This window comes from Hemitrygon akajei, chromosome 1 (assembly GCF_048418815.1).
Source record: "Hemitrygon akajei chromosome 1, sHemAka1.3, whole genome shotgun sequence".
In the NCBI taxonomy this organism is placed as follows: domain Eukaryota; kingdom Metazoa; phylum Chordata; class Chondrichthyes; order Myliobatiformes; family Dasyatidae; genus Hemitrygon; species Hemitrygon akajei.
The window spans coordinates 86,313,990-86,328,665 of NC_133124.1; the positions used below are offsets into that span (position 1 = coordinate 86,313,990).

The 14,676-nt window shown below is 39.9% G+C and overlaps 1 protein-coding gene across 1 annotated transcript in view; it reads right to left on the bottom strand.

Moving 5' to 3' along the window:
• Positions 1-14,676, bottom strand: part of vapal (VAMP (vesicle-associated membrane protein)-associated protein A, like) — an 86,227-nt gene that overhangs the window by 26,736 nt on the left and 44,815 nt on the right. Inside the window, exon 2 of the mRNA XM_073047222.1 lies at positions 7,627-7,779. Within this exon, the coding sequence (XP_072903323.1) occupies positions 7,627-7,779 (153 nt within the window). The remainder of the gene's footprint in view (positions 1-7,626; positions 7,780-14,676) is intronic.

Below are 14,676 nucleotides of genomic sequence, written 5' to 3' on the forward strand. Positions count from 1 at the left end.
GAACAGTGCAGAAGAGGCAAATTGATAGCAATGATTAAATTAACAGATTAGTAATCCAGAGAAGGCAGCAGCTGTGAAATTAATTAAATTAGCCAGAAACAAAAATAATCTCAGAAATGCTGATCACAAACCCTACGTGATCATAAAGAAACACATCTGGTACACATATTTGTCAAGGGAGGAAATTTGCCACCTTGATTTCCAACCTACATGCACTATCCCAGACCAGACCTATAGTTAACTCTTAATTGACCTTTGAAGCAGACTACAAATCACTGAATTCCATCAAACCTTATCAATAAAACAAAAGATAATACTAGATATGTAACCCATGGTGACTAGATAACAAATGAAGGCATGGAAAACACTCAGATTTGAAGGCCATAGGCGTGGAGGCTTGTTACTGCTCCATCATCCAAAACCCTGCAACCACATCATAACCCCACCCCCACCTGCCTCCAGCAACAGCAATATGGGAGTATAATCACCAAAATGGAAGCAGAGTTCAAAGGTGGCAGCAACTGGAGATGGGCAATAAAAATCCAAACAAAGTTAGTAATTTCTTTTTTCTATAATAACTTTCAGTCACAGTGGCACTTAGCTATGGTCTCTGTCAAGGTCATGGTTCAGTTTTTTTTGGCTTGCAAGGATATTGTAACTTCTGGTCAAGATGCCATGGAGCTATGGTCCCTTCCAAGGTCCCTTCCATTCGTGTTTATTTTTTTGGATCTTAAGGATGGTGTTCGAGACAGAGCAAAGTGTTAAGAGGCAAGGTTAGGGTTTAAGGACGGATGTGTGGGAGCTAAGGGTCAAGCCAGAGTCCAGGTCAGAGTATTCCATATGCCGAAAGCAAGTGATCCTCATGGATAGAAGTCAGACTGGCAAGCACTGTGGACAAAGGCCAGCGATGAAGAGCTGGTGACCTTCCCCCACCCACCCCACAACCCACGTCAGCAGGTCTCAGGATTCAAAGTCCATGCAGGCAGGAGGCAAGAGGGCCTGGAATTTGAGGTTCCGTCATCAGCAAGTTATGAGATTGACACCAAAAGATCAAAGCCCAAAAGTCAAATACCAAAGTCAGCAAGTCCAGAAGTCGAGGCCTGATAACCGAAGCCCAATGTCTGTGAGTCCATAAATGTGCTGGAGGCCCAGAGGTGGCCTGTCCTGGGGGAAGAGACTTATTTGTGTGTGTGAGAGGATGGGTGAGTGTGTGGTAGGGAAGGAAGGGGCTTGTTTTGATTTTGTTCTTTTATTGCTGCTGTTGTTGTTGCTGTTACTTGTGTGGTTTAAAACATTGTGGGCATGCAATGTTGGCACCAGAATGTATGGTGACATTTCCAGTACGTCCTTAGGTTGCATTGGCTTTTAAAGCAAGTGACACATTTTGCTGTATGTTTTAATGTACATGTGATAAATACATCCAAAATCTAACCCATATATTCATGTTCTATATCCTGCCACTATATACTTCAAAGCTTCACACTATGCTTATTATCAAATAATGTATAAATTGTCCAACCTTGAGATATGTTTGCTTACATGCAGCCACAAACCAAGAAACCTGAAAGAACCCAATTAAAAAAAGACTAACTCCCAATGCACACACAGAAAGAGGAAAAAACAAATCATGCAAACAATACTTGCTAAAATTCATTTTATTCAATAATCACCCAACACTACTGAGTGAATACTATGATAAATTTTATTATTACCAGCTTATACAGTACTTAAAAAGTATATGGGAGGATTTGCATAAAATAAGATTTCCATAAGTAAGGTTTTTCATGACTTGAGAAGACCTAGCAATATACAAAAATGTTACATATTCGTAGGGGTGAAAAGTAAGATATTCAGAAGCAAGTGACTACAGTTGAAAATGAGTAAGTATTCAAAAACAGCTTTTATCCCTTTAGTTATCAGAATCTTGATCTCTCAATCTACTTTAATGAGTCATTGTCATAGAAAAGTACAACGAGAAACAGGTCCTTTGGCTCATCTAGTCCGTGCCAAACCACTTAACCTGTCTGCTCCATCTGACCTGAGCACGGAACATAGCCCTCCATACCTCTACCATCAATGTATGGACCCAAACTTCTCTTACAAAAATCACATCCACCACTTGTACTGGCAGCTTGTTCCAGATTCTCATCACTCTGAATGAAGAAGTTTCCCCTCATGTTCCCCTTAAGCTTTTAACCTTTCACTCCGACCCATGACCTCTAGCTGTAGTCCCAGTTAATCTCAGTGGGAAAATATCTACTTGCATTTACCCGATCTATACCCCTCATAATTCTGTATACCTTTATCAAACTTCCTCTCAACCTACTACATTACAAGGAATAAGGTTCTAAATTATTCAGTCATTTTCCATATACTTCAGTCCTCCAGTCCCGGCTACATCCTTGTAAACTTTCTCTGTACTCTTTCAATCTTACTTGTATCAATGCTATCGGCAAGAGACCGAAACTGCAAAAAAATACTCCAAATTAGGCCTCACCAATGTCTTAAACAATATCAACATAACATTCCATCTTATGTACTTAATACTTTTATTTATAAAGGCCAATGTGCCAAAAGCTTTCTTTACAACCCCACCTTCTTGCACCACCACCTTCAATGAATTATGGATCTGTATTCCCAGATCACTTTGTTCTACTGTACTCCTCAGTGCCCTACCATTCACCATGCAAAACTTGCCCTGGTTGGTCCTACTGCGGTTCTACACCCACACTTCTCTGCATTAAATTCCATCTGCAATTTCTCAACCCATTTTTCCAGCTGGTCCATATCCCACTACAAGCTGATAGTCTTAAACAAGCTGGATGAACTCAGCAGGTCAGGCAGCATCCGTAGAAACGAGCAGTCAACATTTCGGGCTGAGACCCTTCATCTCGGACCGAAACATTGACTGCTCGTTTCAACAGATGCTGCCTGACCTGCTGAGTTCATCCAGCTTGTTTGTACGTGTTGATTTGACCACAGCATCTGCAGTGTACTTTATGGAAGCTGATAGTCTTCCTTGCTAACCAATACACGCCAAATCTTAGTGTAGTCTGCAAATTTGCTGACCTACTTAACCATGCTATCATCCAGTTCACTGCTATAGATGACAAACAGACCCAGCACCGATACCTACAGCAGTCCATTAGTCACGGGCCTCTAGTCAGAATAGTCCATATAGACTACATCCACTGCCTTGTTGCTGCTTTGTCTCACTTCTATCGACTGTGTCCATCTCATGAGTAAATAAAGATGCAAAAAAAAAAATCCATTTAAGATTTCTCCCATCTCTTTCGGCAACCCGCATAGATTATCATTCTGATCTTCCAGAGGACTAATTTAGTCCCTTGCAATACTTTTCTCTTAACATATCTATAGAATCCCTTAGGATTCTCCTTTACCTTGTCTGCTAAGGGAACCTCATGCCTTCTTTTAGTCCTCATGATTTCTTTCTTCAGTGTTCTCTTGCATTTCTTATACTCCATAAGTACCTCAGTTATTCCTACCTGTCTAAACTTGCTATGTACCTCCTCCTTTTCTTAAACAGGGCCTCAATCTCTTATAAGAGAAAACCTGTAGACGCTGGAAATCTGAGCAACACATACAAAATGCTGGAGAAACTCAGCAGGCCAGGCAACATCTAGGTAGACATTAAACATCAACTGTATTCTTTTCCTATATGCTGCAGGGCCTGCTGAGTTCCTCCAGCATTTTGTGTGCGTTGCCTAAATATCTCTTGAAAACTCTCAAAATTTCACTTTTGAAGGCTTCCCATTTATCAAGTATACCTTTGTCAGTAAACAGCCTGTCCCAATCCACGCTTGCCAGATACTTTCTAATACCATCAAAATTGGCCTTTCTCCAATTTAGAATTTTAAACCGCGGACCAGACCTACCTTTTTCCATATTGACTTTGAATCTAATGGCATTATGATCACTAGATGCAAAATGTTCCCCTACACCAACTTCTGTCACCTGCACCATCTCATTCCCTAATAGCAGATCAAGTATTACACACTCTCTCATTGGGATATCTATGTACTGATAAAAGTACACATTTAACATACTCTTTCCCATCTAGTCCTTTTACAGTATGGGAGTCCCAGTCAATGTGAAAATTAAAATCATCTACTACGACAACCTTACGTCTCTTGGAACAGTCTGCGAGCTCTCTACAAATTTGTTCCTCTAAATCCTACAGACTGTTGGGTGCCTCACTAATGTGGTTATACTTTTCTTATTCCTCATTTTCACCCATAAAACCTCATTGGAAGAGTTCTAAAGTCTGTACAGACTGAGCACTGCCAGGACATTTTCCCTAACTACTAACAGCACCATTCCCCCTTTAATCCCTCCCATTCTGTCACATCTAAAACAACAGAGCCTGAGAATATTGAGCTGCCAGTCTTGCCCCTCCTGCAACCAAGTCTTACTAATGGCTACAATATCATTATTCCACATGTTGATCCACGCCCTGAGCTCACCCACCTTTTCTATGCCTCCTGCATTGAAATATACATAGTCCAAGACATTAGTTGCACCATACTCAGCCTTCTGATTCCTGACTTTGTCTGAGGTCTTAATAACATGTTTCCACAACCTCTCCACTACCTGTTCTTCATGATGGCAAGGATACAATGAAGTGAAAGAACAGAGAAGAACATCACACTAATTTGCTGTATATATTGATCCCATTTTATGAACATTATCTCCAAGTCTCAAACCTAAATATTAACCAGAATACTGTTGTCAATTTTAAACCACTGTTTACAACATTTCCTGTTTTTGTTTCACATTATTTTTCTCCAAACCCTTAGTCTTCCCCAAGGTGATAAGCATATTAATAAGAAGATTTACTGGGGGAACTATTTGTTCATTCAGTATTTATTTCTAGATCATTTTCAGAGTCACAAATCATCTCTAATCCATGTATATCCACTGCCTTCGATAATATGTAATCTGTTAAAACCAACATTAAGTTCATAGATTCTGTATTAAATGTTAATACCCAATGTTTTATTGCTTACTCATTTAATCTAGTGAATTCAGTACCTCTCAACCTGTGCAATTTTATCCAGTAATGCTCCAAGTTTAGCATCATCTTTTAATAACTTACTTTGAACTGAAAGAGATTCAAATCAGAAAGAGGTGGATGCAACACCAAATTGAGGTTCTCCTCCAAGTATTCTTTTCCTCTATTATCCCCTCAGATTTATTGTCACCAACTTATATGACCATGAAATTTGCTGCTTTGCAGTAGTACAGTTTTAAAAAATTATTATTAAATGAAATAAATAGCTCAATAAAAAAAGAACCATTGATTCATACATTTATCAGAAATCTGAAGGCAGAAGGGGAAGAAGCTGTTCCTGAATTGTTGAGTGTGGGTCTTCAGGCTCCAGTACCTCCTTCCTGATGGATGTCACCTTCTTGAGGCACCACACCCTGAAGATGTCCACAAGGGTGGGGTAGGTTGTGCATGTGTTGGAGTTGTCTGATCTCTAACAGTCTTCCAATTCTATGTACTGAAGCCTCCATACCTAGCTGCAATGCAACCAGTCGGAGTGCTCTATACTTAACACATAAGAGAAATTTGTATGAGTCTTTGGCACCATACAGTATCTCCTCACATTTGAACAAAGCTGGTAGGCCTTCTTCATGATTGCAGCAATGTACAATGCCCAGGATAGATCCTCCAAGATGCTGATACCTAGAAACTTGAAGCTGGTCATCTCTTCCATCAATGACCTCTCAATGTACTCTGCTATATGTTCTCCCATCTTCCCTTCCTGAAATCCACAATTAAATCCTTGATCTCGCTGGCATTGAGTGTGAGGTTATTGTTAGGACACCATTTAACCAGACGATTTTTCTCATTCCTGTACGCCTCCTCGTTGTCTATCTGAGATTCTACCAACAGCACTTCTGTCATCAGAAAATTTACAAATGGCATTTGATCTGAGCTTAGCCACACAGTTATCAGTTTAGAGAAGAACCGAGCAGTGAGCAAAACATGCATGCCTGCGATGATTGCAAGCATGGAGATGTAATTACTAATCCACACTGACTGTGGTCCTCTAAGGAGGAAGTTGAGGATCCAGTTGCAAAATAAGGTACAGATGCCTAACGTTTTGAGGCTTGGTGAAGAGATGATGGTGTAGAAAACAAAAATCAGGAAGTTATGTTGCAGCTTTATAAAACTCTAGTTAGGCTGCATCTGGAGTAGTGCACATAGCTCTGGTCCCCCCATCGTAGGAAGGATGTTGATGCTTTGGAGAAGGTGCAGAGGGGTTTACCAGGATGTTGCCTGGATTAGAGGGCATGGGTTGTAACAAGAGGTTGGACAAATGTGGGTTGCTTTTGCTAAAGCAGCAGAGGCTGAGGAGGGATCTGATAGAGGTTTATAAGATAATGAGAGGCATAGATACAATAGACAGACAATATATTTTTCCAAGGGTTGAAATGTCTAATACCAGTGGGCATGCATTTAAGGAGGGTAATTTTAAAGGGCATGAGAAGGGCAAGATTTTTTTTAAAAACAGAGCGGTGAGTGCCTGGAATGCACTGCCCGGTGTGGTAGTAGAGACAGAAACATTAGAGACGTAACATACATTTAGATAAGCACTTTAATTTGAGGAAAATGGAATGATATAGGCATTGTGTAAGCAGAAGAGATTAGTTTACTTAGTCATTTAATTGGTTCAGCACAACAGTGAGGGCCAAAGGGCCTGTTCCTGTACTGTACCATTCTATGTTCTATATTCTACAAAAGCAAGCAGTAATCAACAAATATTTGCTATGCAGTTGTCTTGGTGTTTCAAAGCAAAATGTAGAGCCAGTGAGATTGCATCTGCTGTAAACCAATGTAGAGGCCATTCTATCCTACTCATTTCACTCACCCCCCTTCAATGTACCATCTAACTTCTCTAATGAGTATTTACCTTCATTTACCCTTCAGCCCATTTCCACTTTGTCGCCCATGTTTAATCTGAACATCCCTATATAGAACTTCTACCGAATCCATTTGAAATTCATCATCACTGTGCACACCTGTGAGGAGTATCACATCTTCCTTGATATCAAACAGAACTAGTAAATTATGGTACAAATAGTTCATAATTAGGACTGTTTGTTTGGTGGTGCTAATGCCAGCAATTACCACAATCACAAATATTTTAAACATTTTCAACAGCACATTCTAATAAGGGAAAAATCCGCATTGCAGCTTTCAGAAAACATGTTGTACATTATCTCTCATGGCCCAAATTCAGCATACCTCATGCCAACATATCCTCCTCCAGAACACTCCACTACCACTACATCCCACCCACCTCAAAAATACTAATTGTGAAGCACAACAGATATCAAGTGCCCGTCATCCAATCTGCTGTTATCAAAGAACAACAGGCAGCTGCTGCTATCATAGGCCTTTGTTGTAATGCTTGCCTATATTGAACTTGCTGGGCAAGATGGTTGTGTGGGGAGTGGGGGGAAGAAGAGGAGAGGTACACAGCCTGCTGAAATGACTGGCTAATTTTGAAAGATGAAAGTTTTCTAATTGCTAGTTAAAATTAACCCAATCATCTTACACTTGTTATAAACATGTTATTTTACAATCATTCTTACCAGAAACTGTAATCATTGATCCTGGGTCAATTATTCCACTGTTAGGCCGTACACAATACCGGCGTGGTGCTGTAGTCTTTACTTTGAAACAAACTCTCTTATCCGATGGGTTTTTCAATTTGAGGTTTGTTGTTACTACATCTGTAAATGGACCTGTAGATGTAAATAAGCACACATACAAAAAACATTAATAAAAATAAAGCAAGTATCCCTGTGGTATCACATCTTTAATCTTAATTCTAGGATCAAACATGAAGAGAGCAAAGAGAATTGAACAGCAGAAAATGAATTTTAGAAAATACAGAGCAAAGTAGATGAGCAAGGACAAATGGAAAGCAATTTGAATGCCAGATCAAGAGACTGTGGAGTTTCGGAATAATCATGGATCAAAGTGGCAGGTATCACAAGATTTTGGGAAAGATGAGGTATGACAGTGTTTACAAGTAGGAATATTTTGATAGAAAGCTGGGTAGATGTTGCAAGCATATAATTCAGTGACCAGTAAAATGTATTGAACTGCCAACTCCATATTTCTTCCTCCCCCGCCCCCCCCAACCCCTAAATGTGCAAATGAAAGAATTTGCAATTTGTGCAGTGATAGGGCTTTAATTCTCGGGTTCTATCCAATACAACAACTTACTGTTTCTGGGATAATTTCTCACTAAGCTGTAAGTTTCTTTTTTTAGTCCATGGGCTTCAACTTTTTACAAACTTACGTGTAGAATCCATGCATCTGTTTTCTATCAGCCTTGTATTCTGTGTTGCAGATGATACTAAGGTAGGTGGCGTTGTGGATAATGAAGTAGGTTTTCAAAGTATGCAGAGAGATTTAGGCCAGTTAGAAGAGTGGGCTGAACAATAATAGATGGAGTTTAATGCTGATTAGTGTGAGGTGCTACATTTTGGTAGGAATAATCCAAATAGGACATACATCGTAAATGGTAGGGCATTGAAGAATGCAGTAGAACAGAGTGATCTAGGAATAATGGTGCATAGTTCCCGGAAGGTGGAATCTCATGTGGATAGGATGGTGAAGAAAGCTTTTGGTATGCTGACCTTTATAAATCAGAGCATTGAGTATAGGAGTTGGGATGTAATGTTAAAATTGTACAAGGCATTGGTAAGGCCTAATCTGGAGTATTGTGTACAGTTCTGGTCACCGAATTATAGGAAAAATATCAACAAAATAGAGAGAGTACAGAGAAGATTTTCTAGAATGTTACCTGGGTTTCAGCAGCTAAGTTACAGGGAAAGGCTGAACAAGTTAGGTCTTTATTCCTTGGAGTGTAGAAGGTTGAGGGGGGACTTGATAGAGGTATTTAAAATAATGAGGGGGATAGATCCAGTTAACGTGGATAGGCTTTTTCCACTGAGAGTAGAGGAGATTCAAACAAGAGTACATGATTTGAGAGTTAGGGGGGGAAAGTTTAAGGGTAACACGAAGGGGAATTTCTTTACTCAAGGGAATGGTAGCTGTGTGGAATGAACTTCCAGTAGAAGTGGTACAGGCAGGTTCAGTATTGTCATCTAAAGTAAAATTGGATAGGTATATGGACAGGAAAGGAATGGAGGGTTATGGGCTGAGTGCGGGCCAGTGGGACTAGGTGAGCGTAAGCATCGGCACGGACTAGAAGGGCTGAGATGGCCTGTTTCCGTGCTATAATTGTAATATGGTTATGGTTATATGGTTGCACGTTTATTATGTGTATTATAACAATGCATCACTTGAGTGGGGGCTTGGTAAACTGAAGGGAATAAGTTACATATTCACGTTTTGTTCACAGCAGTTTATTTTGGAGCTGGGGACCGACAAATGTCATAATTTTTGTTGACTGCTTAATTATGCTTAAATTTTATGGCTTCAAGATTGTATGTTCTGCTAGTTGCTAATAAAGGAATACAGTTCTTCCACTATTTGGAACATTATTACTGGAGTGATTGAAGGGCAGATCATACAAGGATAATAAATCCAAGGTGGTTGCCAGCAGCAGCAATCAGTTTGTTAGAACTGGCCACTACATTCTGTCAACAAAAGATTTCAACAGTTATATCAAAAGAGTACCAGCATTTGGATGTGTCTGCAAAATTAGAAGCACCACAGACAGGAACAACCTTTTGTTGATTCATGCCGTGTTTGGGTTTGGAACACAGTTCCAAATGGTCATCGCTCACTGTAAGCTCGATACAGTGCGGTGTTTGCCTATGAGCTTGGCGCTTGTTTCTGTTGAAACACTGAAATACTTCCGACTGTCGACATCTGAAGTGAAGAAGTATTTTGTCTGATTCACACACTTGGAAAATAACACAAGCCAAACTGGATACAGTGACCTTGAAAAAGTCATGGCTAAGACAAATTAAGCTTACTGGGAAAGTTCTGGTAACTAGAACTGACAATGTTCAGAAGAACTACAATAGCATTATTAAGATTAATAATTTAATACTGTTAATTAGAAGTGTCCTGGTACCAGAGAAGAGCAACAAGATGTTTCGTGAATGCAGTCTCATTTGGACGATTTTAAAAATCTTCGTGAAGATGTTGGTAAGCAACTTAACTTGCTGTCATCTTTAATGCCCATCTCAGAGCAAAATAAACAAACCAAAACCTATGCAAATAGTGATACTCTTATTAATACAGTCACAGCAGAGGTTGAACAATAGTTGAAATAAACATGTGATTTTGAAGGTCAAATTGCTGAAGGAAATGAAAATATTTATAAAGCTACAGAGCATGCTGTCACTATGTATAAAACTGATGATTTTCAGGATGACATACACCCTAAAGACAGCCCATCTAACATGCATGCAGCAAGTTATATTGCTAGCAGAACATCCCTTGTGTCTGATACCTCCTCTACATGCATTAAAATGGAGGTTAATTTAGCTACATTATTCACACGGCAATTATTGAAAGACAAGCATGCATTGGAAGAGCAAGAGAGCAGCTATGGAAAGCAAAGGAGCAGCTGAGGAGAAGAAAGTTGCAGGAAGAAATTGCAGTACAAATGGCCAAAGTCGAAGTGTTACAGTAAGCGCTTCAAATGCTGTGGGTGCTAAGTGAGCTACAGCAGGACAGTTCTATGCTGTGAGTTCCCATGCTGACGTGGCAGAGAAAATCCAACATACTCTATGTCAATGTGGATACACCGGTTCCTCAAAAAGTCTGGATCCCAAGGAAGAGTTTAGGGTGTTCAGCTCTCAGCCCGCACCAAGGGGGCACTCCGAACCTCTGCCATATCCAATAGCACAGGGTGCTTCTAAGGACATTAATGTACAAGTATGGTAACACTCATGATTCAGATGATAAAAGTCTAAATAGTGCTCTGGTAGCCATAAGGACGCGAAAGGAATTAGCAAGCTTAGTGGTGCAACAACAATGCACTGCATCTGTCTGAAGAGAGATTCAAATCTTTGACGGTGATCCATTGTAGTATCATTCATTTACAAGGGCTTTCAAGAATAGCACTGAAGGCAAGACAGATCATTATGGCGGCTGTCTCCATTTTCTTAAACAGTTCACTGGAGGTTACCCTAGGGAGGTTGTCAAAAGTTGCCAGCAAGCCAGCCTGGAAGAAGGGTTATCTAAAGGCCTAAGCTATACTGCAGAAACATTTTGATAACAAGCACAAAATTGAGTTAGCCTACATGCAAAAGGCTCTTTCTTGGCTGCATATCAAATCAGAAGACGTGAAAGCTCATCAAGACGACAGCCTTGTTGTAATGAAATGGGAGAAGTTCAGCTTATACAAGAACTGGACAAGCCTATTAATATATCAATTGTTGCGACGCTGCTAGTACCAAACTATATCGGCCTCTGCCATTCCTTTGGGCTCATCAGATGTGTGGAGAGGAGGGAGCTTGCTACATGGGCAACAGCTTGCTCTCCATATTGTACTATCCTGGCTTGCATGTCTGACAGCTAGGATGCAACATCCACAGTTGACCCTGACTGACGGAGGCCTTATCTGTTGTAGCCTTATATACTTAGGGATAAATAAAGATTTTTTGCCCGTGAGTTACTAGATAATCATAACCATGAGGCTACTTTCATCACTCTAGTCGAGTTTAATCAAAAAAACAAGTGAGGATTTCTACACATCCAATGTACACCACCAGCAGTAAGCAAAGGTGTAAACAAAACCAAGTCATAAATTCATTCCTAAGCTCAAGGAAGCAGCTTTCCCACTGCTGTGACTACTGTGAAGAGTAAAGCTAAAACTGAGCCTGGAATTAATGAAAGGGTCAGTTTGTTCTCCCAGGGTGCTCCCAGCTGGAGAAAAAAGGTTTACAAGGAGAAGATTGCCGTCCTAAAAAAAACGGTGTCTGCTTTGGTTGTTTGTGTACAGGACACGTCAGCAAGGATTGCACGAAAAGTCTTTCATTCAAGGTATGCAGTGGCAAGCATCCCAGTATACTTCATATTGACTCTGATGAAAAGGCTGCAGATTCGAAAAAAACCATGAAAGAATCAAACACAGCAGTGAGTAATGCCCTGGTACCAAATGTCCTTAGGGGGCTAGTGATCAGGATTGTAAACTTCCTATAATTTCAGTTCAGATGAAGTCCAAGAAGAGTAACAAGATAGTGGTTACATATGCTTTCCTAGATCAAGTACTGCTGTGTTCTGCACAGCGAAACTCATGAACAAGATCAACCTGATAGGAAAAGGAGCTCATTCTCTTACGCACCACAGGTGAAGAGAAGGTTATGAATAGCTACATCATTCCAGGATTGGAAGTGGCTGGTTTAGATCATGTAAACACTGCTTAACATCTATACACAGGAACATATGCCCGTCCACAAAGGAATACTCCTGCTCAGAAAGATCTTCAGGAATGGTCTCAACTGAAGCATATTCGGTTGCCGGGAACTGATTCAGAAATTGAGCTGCTGATAGGACAAATGTGACTAAAGTATTGGAGCTGCAGTAAGTGATTTGCAGTGTTAATGGTGGACCCTATGCAATCAGAACAATGCTGGGTTGGACTGTTAATGGACCATTGAAAGGAGACCATGGTGGTGAAAGAGACCATGCTCAGCCAGAGCTGACAGTTAACAAGATTTTATTTTTTTAACTCTGCAGCAGCAATTCAAGTCAGATTTCCCAGAATGCAGTAAAGAGGAACAACCTGGTATATCAAGAGAAGATCACAATCCAGGATAAACCACTTACCAAAAGAGGACATTTGTGTGAATATTAAGATTTTAAGGTCTCCTATGTTTTGGTAGTATGTATTATTATAGTATAATAATTAGGGGGCTGGTGATAAGTTACATATTCATGCTTATTCTCAGCAGTTTTGTTTGGAGCTAGAGACTGACAGATGTCACATCTTTCATTAACTACTTAGTTACGCTTAACTATGCTTAAGTTTCATCTCTTCAAGATTGTATGTTTTGCTAGTTGCTAATAAAGGATCAAATATAGTTCTTTGACTTTTTTGGACATCATTACTGGAGTGATTGGAGGGCGCTTCATGCAAGGATAACAAATCCTTGGGGATTACTAGCTGCGGCAACTGGTTTGTAGAATTGGCCGCTGCATTATCAGATATCTTCTAGGTTCTTTTTTGACACCACAAATGGTCAAAATCATTCCTCTTATTTGCATAATTAACAAACTGCTAATGAAAAATTACTTGCCTTTACAAATCCAAGTAGGATTATTGTTACTGAAAGCTTCCCACTAAGGTTAAATAATCTCTCCTGACATAGTTCCCTTTTTAAAAAAAAAATTCTACTTCCTCATCAGATCTTTTTTGTCATATGTATACAATACAAAATGGGGAACAATAAAGTGCGGTGGGGGTGGGGGGGGGGGGGGGGAAGAGTAATGTGGTTGCTTGAAGCACTTCCACAGACACAATATAGGCCTGGGTAGAGAAGCTACTTCCAGAGATGTGGTAGCTGCATTTGAATGCTGGAAGTGTGGAGCCAGGCAAAAGAGAACCAAACTGTATTAGGAAGTAGATAGGTGCAACACAAACTATTAGGTTAAAATATTATCTGTTGCCATGAGCAGAACAATGAAATGTGCTAATTTAAAGTAATATAAAGCAAATTATCACAAACTGAAACTAAGATTACCTTTTCAAAGTTCTATAGATTGTAGTCATATCATTGATAATATTCCAATTATAAAATAGACACTAGTAGCTAGCTTGCCAAAATCCAGATTAAAATTTGTATTCATGGGATGACATCCAGTAAGTTAACTTTGAATAAAAACTGGAGGAGGCTCTCACCTAAAAATAGATGTATGTGATTATACTGACATCTCCTTTCAGAAGATTAAAAATTAACTCTTTTGAACTTCCAAAAGCAGAACAAACAACCTGTGATCAGTATGCAGTTTCTAACCAGAATCTGTAACACACCACATTGTCCAGGACTTGGATTTTGGAAAAGGACACAAAAAAAACTTACTGGTGAAAATAGCTATATTCAGATTAATATTTAAACCTGTTACAATTTAAGGTAAGTTGATGCATGACCTAGTATCCTTTCTATACGCATGCATCTCCAAACCAGCAAAACTTAAGACAATACAGCTTTGATACTTCCCTTATCTTGGGGGGGGGGGGGGGGGGGGGAGTGAACCACTAGGTAGCAGAGGATCTCTAAACACACAATCTGATTAGCACTCAGTTTTCAAGGGTAAATTGGTAAATCAGTCGATCATGACAGTAAACTACCATCCCCTCAAAACTAGTTCCAAGACATTGGCCTGAATACCTTCTTGGTCACTGGATCTTCGATTTCCTCACTTACAGACCCTAGTCAGTTCAGATTCGCAACATCTACTCGACAATCACCAGAAGGCCTTGTGCTTAGCCCTCTACTCTACTCACTTTATACTAGGCTAAGCATAGTTCCAATGCCATATTTAAGTTTGCTCACGACACCACCGCTGTTGGCTGAAACAAAAGTGGTGATGATTCAGCGTACAGGAGGGAGATTGAAAATCTTACTGAGTGATGCCACAACAACCACCTCACACAATGTCAGCAAAATGAAGGAGCTGATTATTGACTACGGGAGGAAACTGGAGAG